The sequence below is a fragment of the Atta cephalotes genome, assembly GCF_000143395.1.
Source record: "Atta cephalotes unplaced genomic scaffold scaffold00044, whole genome shotgun sequence".
Taxonomy (NCBI): domain Eukaryota; kingdom Metazoa; phylum Arthropoda; class Insecta; order Hymenoptera; family Formicidae; genus Atta; species Atta cephalotes.
In genome coordinates, this window is record NW_012130108.1 from 131212 (window position 1) to 142596 (window position 11385).

Below are 11385 nucleotides of genomic sequence, written 5' to 3' on the forward strand. Positions count from 1 at the left end.
GAGAGAGAGAGAGAAGGAAAAAGAAACTCTCGCGTGCGTGTCTCAAACGTGTGGCGTCCGGAAAGACACTGAGTCGCAAGCGCCACGCCGTTCGAGAGGCTCTTTCCCTCTTTGTCGTGCTCACCGATATTCTGTCTCACTCTCCTCCGCCCCAACATCCGCTTTTTCCCGCCCCCACCTCCCACTATACATCTGAAACCTGACCCCACTCGTCGCGCAAAAGCGCGAGCGCGCACACCCGCCGGTTTCTTCCTTCTTCGCTTCGCCGACGACGTCTCTCCTTCCTATACGAACCAGCGAGCACCAACTTTATCGACGTCCCTGTCTAGTTTCTAGGATCCAGATCCAGGCCTCTTCCTCCTGCTTGGTGAACGCCACCGTAGTCCTCTGGTCTATCTGCCTGGCTGCTTGCTTGTGCGCTCCGGCTGATCGCGTCGCACTTTTTCACTTGTCCTGTCTATGGCTTGCCTTCCGTCTCTACTTACTTTATCACCTCTCTCGATACCTGGCTCTCCAGACTCTCGAACGCTGAAGAACAACATAGGAGCTTTTATTCACGATTTAGCTGCTACGCTTCAAACACTCTGACGAATTTAATTTTCATGCTCCGGTCGTTTTTAAATATATAGATCGACTTCTTTTTCCAGTCTTATTCCTTCGATCTGAAGTTCATCCTGAAGTTCTCGAGCTGTGGGACATCACTTAGAAAGACGAGACGTGTTCGTATCTTTAAACGCATGATTATTCATCAGCAAACAAACATCGATCCACCGATCTTGTCTTTAAAGTTTTAGCGTCATCTTCGTCTGCAGCGCGTACGGTAGAAGAGGAAGCTGTGTCCCTTCCAAGTAAATGTACCTCTCTCTACCAGACTGAAACGCTATCTCCTCGTCTCGCCTCGACTGTAGTATTTTGCCACTTTCGATTTTACTTAGCGAAGGAGCGCAGGAGCACTTCATTAATTTCATAGATCAGTCAATTAAAATATTCTGCAAAAAGTATGTCATTCCATATAAGGAAGGTTAGTCGACTCACTTTTTAATTTTCGCCAACTGCCCGTTTTATTTTTTATTTTAATGCTTATAAAAATAGAAATCCTAATTTCCGGATTAAATCTAAATCGTTTCACACGGAAAGAACATGTTTTTTTGCTGAAATATCTAAAAAGATTATGGAAATAATTTTTTTGGACTCTGAAAATAAATATGTAAAATGCACAAACTATAATATTAAAAACTTTTTGCCGCATTTGTCATCAATGTTTAAGCGTTCTCCATAGTTACTTTGATGAACAAAATTATTAACAGTTTTTTTCTGTGTATTATTAAAGCATTTCGCTATTGTTCGAAATATCATATAAACACCGATTTTTTATTAATTTTTATTTTTATTATTATTATTTAGATTATTAACGTGTTAAATTAATTATTTTATTTCAAATGATACAACAAAGTAAATTCTGTATTTCTGTTTGTAATATCTTGAAGATTTATTTCATGATCAAACTACGAAAGAATTTTTTTCAATTTCTAATAATAGTAATCGCGTTAATATCCAAATTTAATGTTGCGAACGTAGACAAAGATGTTCGTGGCGGCCATTATAATTCGCGAAAGCGTGTCTCGCTTTGGGTCAGGGCCATCAGGGTCGGGCATCCGTGGACAGGATTCAAAAAGAATCCCGCTATCTCTGTTCTATAATATCTTCGACAACGCGGAAGCGTCAGCAGTTAGTCTGAGTGTAATTTAGTAAAAGACAACTCTCAATAAAGGAAGATAATTTTAACATTGAGAGAAGATTGAAAAATAAAAAAGAGAATATCGTAAAATTGTTCTCATAAATAATTACAATAGGCTTAATTACAATATATATTTATCTATATAAAAAATTCGTAAAATTTCGTTTAAGAAACTCTGTTAGGAAATCACAGAAAATAGTTCCACGCAGAAATATTTTCCACTTTTTTTTAAATAATTTTTTTGAGACAGTCTTTTAATACTGTATTGTAAGTTTCTTGTAGGAAATGTGAGAACTGTAATTTTAAATGTCGAAATATAATTATTTTCCTTTCTTATATCTATTTAAAATAAAGTTTTGTTTATCATTCAATCATACAGATTGCAGTTCTTCTTTCACTGTGATGATCATACGAGGAGAGAAAAAAGAGAGTGCGGGAGGGCCCGACATAAGTTACGTAGTGAAGGCATGAGGCTCTGAATCACCAGAACCGGTCCGGTAGACGCGATGCCTGTTGTGCGAACGCGGAAACCACGAGAGACCTGCGGACTCTCGCGAGTCACGGAAGGATTCCTTTCTCCTCTTCGCTCACCGTACTTCTTTTTATATCTCTTGCTTCGTTTTTAGTTCTCTCATTCTCTCTTTCCTCTCCTTTTGCTCTCTTTTTATCTCTTTTATTTTATAATAGACATTCGTCTATTATTTTAAAATAGAGATTCGTCAGACACTTGTCTGGTATTTTCTGTGTGATCAAATATTTTTTATTTAATTACACATTAGTATAATTTTTTATTCTAATTGTTTTAAATTTTGTTTGAAAAAAAGAGATTGAAAAAAAAGAAAGTTGTATATTTATATCATAACATTGTTGTATATAAAATTACAAATCAACTGCAATTTTATTAAGCAAACCAAACTTTATCGCAATTTAATTAAATTTTAAATTTTTATTCATTTTACAATAATTATTGAATTTTACAACAAAATTGGAATTAAAATAGTTTTATCAACAATTAATAAATTACTAATTTAGCTTCGCTAATTCATTCTTTTACTTTCTCTTATTTAATTTAAAAAATATTTTTATTGTTATTAGCATAGATTAAATGCCGTCCATATTCATACATTCTATCAGCTTGGGAGATCTTAATGCGAGCAAAGACGCCGCAGCTTTCCGGCTAAAGGTCGGTCGGGAACTGAAACGAGTATCGAGCAACCTGTTGATTCTGGACCCTTTCACTCCCATCTTTGATTCGTGCTAAGAGGAGGCAGATGATGCTATTGATTTATCGCAATATAATCTGATATTTCATAATCTGTGTATGTTATTTTATAGTTAAAATTATCTTTTCAATTTTCTTGAATCAGTCACAGTGACATTTTTAGTCATTGATGCTCAATAATAGGATGTTCAATAAGAAACGCGGAAGCCAATCGATTCCAACAAAGTTTTTAGTTCGAATCTCGATAGCCCGAATAGCCGCCGGTTTCACAATCTGGTTGAAGCAACATTTCGCGGATCAGATCAGAATGTCGGAACCGGTCGCTTTAGGACCGGGCCAAACGTGAAAACGAAACTTTCGGCGACTTACTTTCTCCTAGGCGTGCATTCTCTTCGCCTCGTTATTGCAAAATCGGATGTGCCTTCCAGAGGATGGTCATCTTTTTTCGTGTGAATACGACTAATAATTCAGTTGCTAAAAACGGAACGCGTGAAAAAGCGTGAGTTCTTTCTTCGAGTTTCGTTAACTGATTTACTTTATTCATTGCCATTGTAATGCGAAATCACTGCGATGAATCTTTTAACAGGACGACAGAATATATGCAGAAAGAACGATTTTCCTGTAAGAAATGTTGCTGGATCTAAAAATAATTTTGTTTTCGTATAACCAAAATAATGTGCTGCAAAATAATTATGCTCAAAATTTAAATTGGTTGTTAGAATCAAATTTTTTGCAGCATTGCTTATTATTTTTTAGTTTCTAATTATATGTAATATGAAACAATTATTTTGATGGTCTAACAAAATTATTTTCAGATCGAGATCCAACAAAATTTTAGATTTTTCTGTAAAATCAAAATTAAAATTCTTCGCGCGCAGGATTTTTCAATCTGTTTATTGCAAAGGGTCTTAAGTGTACCGCGAAAATTTTGAAGAAAATAAAAAGAAGCGAAAAAATTTAGAAATAAATAAAAAAAAGCGAATAAATCATGAAGTAAAAAATGATTAAAAAATTGTGAAAATTATTTAAATTTTATTGTGTTTATTCTCATTTTAATTAAAGCGATATCTTATTATTGTAATAAAATCGTATTTAAAGCAACAAAATAAAACTTAAAAACTTTACTGTTTATTTGTGAATGTCACGTTAGCGATAAAGTTTATCCGATAAAGACTACACTGAGCAATGAAGCATGTGTATTTAAAGACGTACTTCTACAAATTTGACTTGTTATTAATGTGCTGCGAATTGAAAAAAATTGAAAAACGCTACGCTTTTTTACTAATAATAATTTAATATAATTACTACTCAAACTGACGACGATCACAAAATACGACACAAAAAGCACTCGATTCTTGCATTTAATAAATTAAAAATTTCCGATCAAAACATTTTCAGTTTTTGCCATATCAAAAAAACCCTCTATAGGTATGGATCAATAAATGCATATAAATTATATCAGCCTTATATAAATTTGACATTGCGTTAAAGACACAACTACACCGTATCAATAAATTTGTTTCCCCATATTCACGTTTTTGCTTGCCCTATTCGAATAATTTAATTCGCTTAGCCTTGTGAGTTATTTTTGCAATTCTATAAAGTTAAAAAAAGTTAAAAAAACACATGAATTTTTACTTTTTTACCTTCTCTTACTTAGAATATGCACGTATTAACAATTTTTTAAACATCATTGCCATTTAAACATCATTAAGTTTTTTTCGAAGCAAGTGCATGCTCTAATTTTTTATTAATTGAAAAGGAATTTGATCATTAGATGAAACTTATCTTGTTTTCGTTATTACGCAAACTATGCATTTCATGATCTTCCTAATTAAAAAATGATAGAAAAATTATAATACATATATTTATACATAAATATTTAAAGATGTTATTAATTATTATACATATATCGTAAAGAATAATGTAAAAAAATCTCTTTAAGTTTTCTAAATAACTTAAATTAAATTTAATCTTCTTTTGATAGTTTTCAGGAATAAATTTTTCTATAAATATAAAAGAAAGAATATTTTTAAGAAAAAATTTTACTTACAATACAAATAATATTCAAGTTGCAAATCTCTTAAGAAATCTTATCCTGAATTAAAATATGAATGATCTTTCGTTATACATCGCCTCTTATAAAGAAGATAAAAGACTCGTCACCTAATAATAATAGTATCTAATCATTCAAGCAACACTTATCAATTTATTTTTTCTCTTTTAATAGTAAATAATTACAGAGCTACGCCGCGTTGTGCCGCATTATTGCTATAACTGGAAGTATACTTTACTAACTAGGCAAGGTTTTTACTTTCATTTTAAAGTATTTGAAAAATTCTCGATCTACAAACGCCATATATGATTATTCAGAAAGAAATTCAGATAAAATAATATCAACATAATTAATCACATAGATAGCATCTCCGTTACACGCTACATATTTACATTGATAATTATTCAAGAATTAATTTTTTTTCTTTCGTCGTTTTCTTTCGCCTCTGTGTACCGTTCAATTTGCGTATCGCATGTAAAACAGAATCTGGATTAGATAATCCTTCTAAGAGTGTTGCGTCTAACGATGCAACGGATCAATCCTTATAGGTCCGTGAAGAACAAGAACGAGAAGTTTGCGTATGGATGCTTGCGGTACAAATCATGAACCTGGAAGCGGCAGCGCGTTTATTAATTATTACCTTTCGGTAAATACCATTTGCGGGACTTTCGTTCGTGACCTTTCGTATTCGCGGATGCAACGTACATGACAGGACCCGAATGGATCCTGGCAATAACTTCGCATCCGTCCGATACTCTCAACAAACTCTCAACTGCTGACCGCATATATATACCTAAGTCAGCACGTACTTATTATCGCTCGAATTGATTGCCGGTACGCGAAGTGTGGCCAATACTATATTTGTGCATCTCACGGAAATTTCCGCAACTGTTTCCCGATGAGTTCATTTAAACCATTTTCCCGTGTTCTCAGTGTATAAAAAAAAATTGAAATATCGAAAAGTGTGATTCTTTTATTATTGTTACAGAAATATACGCGGAAAGAACGATTTTGCTGAAAAATTTAAAATTTTATATACGAATCTGAAAATAATTTTGTTAGAAACTCATCTGATTGCTAAAATATCAAAAATTTTTTTGCAGCATTGTATATCATTTTTCAGTTTCTAACATAATTATTTTATTGGTCCAATAAAATTATTTTCTAATCTCATTGCAAATTCAAATGTATAAAAAAAGTGTGTATAAAAAACTACAATATATGTGTATGATTAGATATGTTTCCATGTAAAAATAACATACTGTACTGGATACAAAAATGAATTAATTTAAATGTGTAATACAGTATTATTTTATGCAGAAAACCAATCACACATACACATACACATATATTGCACACTTTACATACTTTTTAATATCCACATTGTTGTAGAAATGTAATCACGAGCTTTCTTTATATTTAAATGAAGGTCATGGTTATGAACATAAATTAAAAGTAATAAATGATTTAATTGAAAATTATAATTATAAATTAAGTTACAATAATTACTTAAATGTAATGAACGTGTATATTAAATTTTACAAATTTTCATGAAAAATATATTAAATTTCATGTATACAAATATACTTTTCAATTATAAATATATTAAATTTAATGTAATGTTATGAAATTAAGTTTCAATTGTGTAATTGAAAAATATATTAAAAGTCATGGAAAATTTTTAACAGTGTAGCAGAATTTGAAATCTTTTAGCAAAATCATTCTTTCCCACATATATGGTATAAGAATGTAAAAAGACATTTGTATTTGGAATACATGTAGAAATTCTTATTTAATTAATTTCATTTGTTAAACTTTTGAAGCGCGATCAAGAACGCATATTCTTGAATTTCTATCTCTGTCATACGAAAGAGAAAAGATAGAGCGTATCGTTTTCTTGTAATTAATTCGCTGCAGTCTGTCTACCCGAAATAAAATTAATTCAATTACCGCTATCAATTTCGTCAACGATTCACGCACGTGGCGCGTTTAAGCAACGGCTGATTATTTAAACTGCTCAATTTTTTATCGTTTTATTTACTAATCTAATAGATCCCAGGCACGTGCTCTCAGTACATCATCGTCTTCAGGAAGTGCAGCGGGCGCGTTGAAATTACACGTGTAGCTTTTATAATCTTTTTGACATAAATATTCTGCGCGACGCCGCTAACATCTGCTTGTCAGCTGTTAATTGAGCCGAGCTCGAAGCCGTTAGATCAAAAGGAGGTTCAAACACACTCGTAAGATTCTATATGAACACAAAAATAGATCGCGCAATTGCAGAAGTCGCGTATTTAATATAATAATTTATTGGAAACAATTGCGATTGACAACAGGAGACAAATAATCTATTGGAACGATAAGCTTTTGTTAATTAACGTATGAATAATTGTATTAATGTTAAGTAAGAATTCATAAATATCAGGATTTTCTTCTATATCTATATGAATATTCATCACAAAGGTATTTTGATTCACGGACAAATACGTAAGATATTTTATGCAATCAGGGTAAATGTTAGAGAAAAAAACAACAGACTGTATGTGTATGTGTGTGTGTGTGTAAAGTAGCTGAGTTAAGGCCATCTTGATTAATTATATGTTTCAATAATTATATTGATAATGATTTTGAAATTGATCGTACTTAGTAATACTTAGTAGTACTAGAAAGATCGACGAAGGAATTGCGACTTTGAAAAACAAGAATATCTTACAAAAAAAGCTGCAAGAATGTCTTACAAAAAAAAATCGATCGATCATTTAAAATGAATTTTTAAAAGCATATAATTTTGTTCTTAAAAAAATATTGTACATCGAAGGCAAAAAACGTCATTTGAAATATCATATGCATTTAATTCATTTTTGTTGAAAGATATATTTAACTCGTTCCTCTCCCTGTACATTACTTAATTATTTAATATATAGTTACCGGCCATAAACGATGCTCAACAATCATGGATTGTCAGTTGAAATAATTGATGCACGAAGGGAAAAGTACCGCGATAATTTTGGGAGCAATACGATCATCCACGCACGCAAAAGTACTTGTGAAACAGTACTTGTGCATCATTTTTTCTCCATTGAGTTGAGCCAGAACGAGCATGTTGTCTTGTTGTTTACCTGTCACCGGTACGGGTTTCATTGAAACCCATTATTAAATGCATCCGCGCCAGAATTCGATCTTAATCACCGCGAAACAAACTCCGTGAGAAAAGACCATCGACATATAGAATGGACCATCGATGGCAATAGTGGAAGTAGAAATACGAGTAGAATGAGAGGCAGATTGGTTGGAACAGTACTACTGGATCAACAACAACCAATCAGGCTTAATAAACAGAGAAAGAACGTTCATCCATTTATCTGCCTCTCATTCTATTCATGTTTCTATTCCCACCACCGCCATCGGTAATCTATTCTATATGTCGATGGGAAAGACACGAACATCATGCAATGTCGACACGTGATATTAATCTTTCATAGATACGTAGAATGAACTGTCTTAAGATTATACAATCGTATACGCTCGTAAATTTTGTTTCAAGGAACCACTTCATCTACAAGATATAGTGTATTTAAAATATAATAAAGATATCAGTAGCTTTATCAAAAAAAATACTTTTTTTAAATTATTTTATATAAAAGAAATCATTTTGCGGCCGTTCTAAAATTTTCGAAAAAATCGAATTTTTAACGCTTCTTTGAAATGGAAAGCTTTTCGAGTTCAAATACTTGGGTACAAACTGTAAAATTAATGTCGTATTTTAATTAACATAAGATGATTCTGCATTTTTTTATCATAAAACATAGAAATAAAATGAGAAATGAAAACATTACTCGTCTTCAGTGGATCTGTGATGCGCGAAACTTAATTCGATCGCTGATTCCAGAATGAAACTGTAATTATAATAGTTAATTATGATTAACATGAATATCGAATTAGGATTACAATTAAAAAATAAAGATTAATGTATACATCCTAATAAGAAATTTAAAAAATTTATTAGAAATTATATATTTTTTATTTAAAAAATTTAGTCGAAACGTTCTTTCAGTTAGTACCTCAAAAAGCAACGCAAACACACTACTCGATCAATAATTAATCAACCAACAAAAGAGAAATTCGATCGAAGATGTTTCTATCGTACGATAAAACAGATGAATAACGAAGACACCTCCATATATCATAATTACGATTGATTATATCTCAACTCGAATTGCCATAATGCAAACACGTGTAGGCAGACTATTAAAAATGGTTGAAATCATGGCAATAAGAACTACAATAATAGAATAATAAAACGATTAAATCATCTGATTAAAGCGTGGGTTGTTCCGAAGAATGATTATATATTCACAATAAGTGAAATTACATATCTATTAAATGAATATCATAATTAATATATCAGAGTTCTAAAATCAGCATACATTAAGAATGTATTACAATATTTTTTAACAAAATGAAAAAATTATGAAAAAATTGCAAAGTTTCCTATTGTGTTTGAAAGTAATACAAAAAGTATGGTGACGATTTAGAATCTGGATAAAAAATTATTGCAATAAGATGTAAAATTTTTTTTTTAAATAATTAAGATAAAATGAGAAAATCTTCATTGAAACTATAAAATTGTATTGTAAAATATAAATATTAATCTTATTAAACTGTTTTATATGTAACATTCATTTGTATACAGAAAACACAAATTTTTAATTCCAGTCACACCTTCTGCAAAGACTATATACCTATACTTGATACATTCTTAACATATGAACTTTGACAAAACAATGAGAAAAAGTAATTTCTATTTTTATTTTATTCGAGCTTCATTGCTTAAATATTAAAGACATTTCGAATAATTTTGAAGTTTTGAAGTTTTGCAAAACGTCGGCGTCGCAGCATGTTATTCGTTTCTTAGAACGCGATTTGAAAATGATAAATGAGGATGAATAATATTTTAGAGGTACGCATGAGGTTTTTTCTTGCTCTCCGTGACTATCGTAACATGAGTAGGTATGAAGACATGACAGGATATGACGTCACAAGGCCGGGCAACTCTTCACGTATCTGCCTCCTCTCTCCCACCCTTAGAGTGTTCGTGTTTCTCGCGAAATATCGCGTCGATTGAATGCAACTTTGTACCTGCATGATGATTTGTGCATCCTTGTTCTATCTGTTCAAGATATTTATCCAATCAATGAATTTTTTATTTATCACGTCGTATTTTTTATTTTTTACTAAACTCGTTTCTTGTGACCTCTGTAAAATTAGCATTTCAAAAATTTCGATATAATTAATATAAGAGTTCTGATTCTTCTTAATCACCTCAATAAACCGACTTTACAAATCTTTATTTTATCAAAATTATTCTTGAGAAATGATAACCGAGTATCACAATAAAAAATATTTGTGTTAAAACTGTTCTACTCAAATTCTTGTTAAAATTTAATTTTAAACTGATATTCAATGTTTCTTAATGTGTCAAAACGCAATTTATGAATAAGTGAATAATAACATAAAAAAGTAATGTAGTTTAAAATCTAAGAAATTAATAAAATGTGTATTAACTTAATATATCATAAATGTCAATTTTATTGAAAAAACATTTCCATATTGTTTGCAAATTGCGTATTATATATATATCAGTATTATACTTTTTGTGACGCTTTCTTTATATAATATTTATATTACTTTCTAATATATTTATCTTGTTGAACAGCTGTCAACGGAGAGAAAAGAAAGGACAATCATAAATCGCGAATTAATACAAAAATTTGAGTGAACTATGTGAAATGTCTTAAATTTAATACAAATTTTTCAATTATATACAATAGTTTTGTTAGCTAAAATGTTTAAGTACATCATTTTTATTGTACTATTTTCCTAAAATGATTACATCTTTTCTAGAATGATTCAAAAATAATCATTAGAAATAATCGGCTATATTCATTGCTTTATAATTAAAGTCTCTATTTTCTCTATAATCTACGAAAATATTGTAAAACATAAAAAGCGTGGACGTAGAATTGGACATAATTGATGTAACGCATGCAAAAAGGGAGCGACTCGTCATATTGTCGTTTTCGATTTGAGGAGAGACAAACTCTTCGCGTCAGAAATCCTTTCGTGGATCCTTTGGGAATTTGCAAAATAAGAAAAAAATGATCGTCGATGGTCACTTACCCTTCAGAGAGGATGTTATCATGGGGTCACCTGAAAACGATACAATTATAATATTGCTATTGAACGTCATGATTTGAAAATAAAAGAGATAAAAAAGAGAAAAATCTCTAAGAGATTTTCTCTTCTTCCCCCCTCTCTCTCTTTTCTCGCTCTCTCTCTCTCTCTCTCTCTCTCTCTCTCTCTCTCTCT

The 11385-nt window shown here is 31.3% G+C and overlaps 1 protein-coding gene across 2 annotated transcripts in view; it reads right to left on the reverse strand.

Annotated features, from left to right (window-relative positions):
• The window catches only part of LOC105622354 (thyrotroph embryonic factor), an 87301-nt gene that overhangs the window by 36851 nt on the left and 39065 nt on the right, over positions 1–11385 (reverse strand). Inside the window, exon 3 of one of the 2 annotated variants that reach the window (XM_012203776.1) lies at positions 87–107. The exons of the other annotated variant lie outside the window; for it this stretch is intronic. Within the exon in view, the coding sequence (XP_012059166.1) occupies positions 87–107 (21 nt within the window). The remainder of the gene's footprint in view (positions 1–86; positions 108–11385) is intronic. 2 annotated transcript variants of the gene reach the window in all.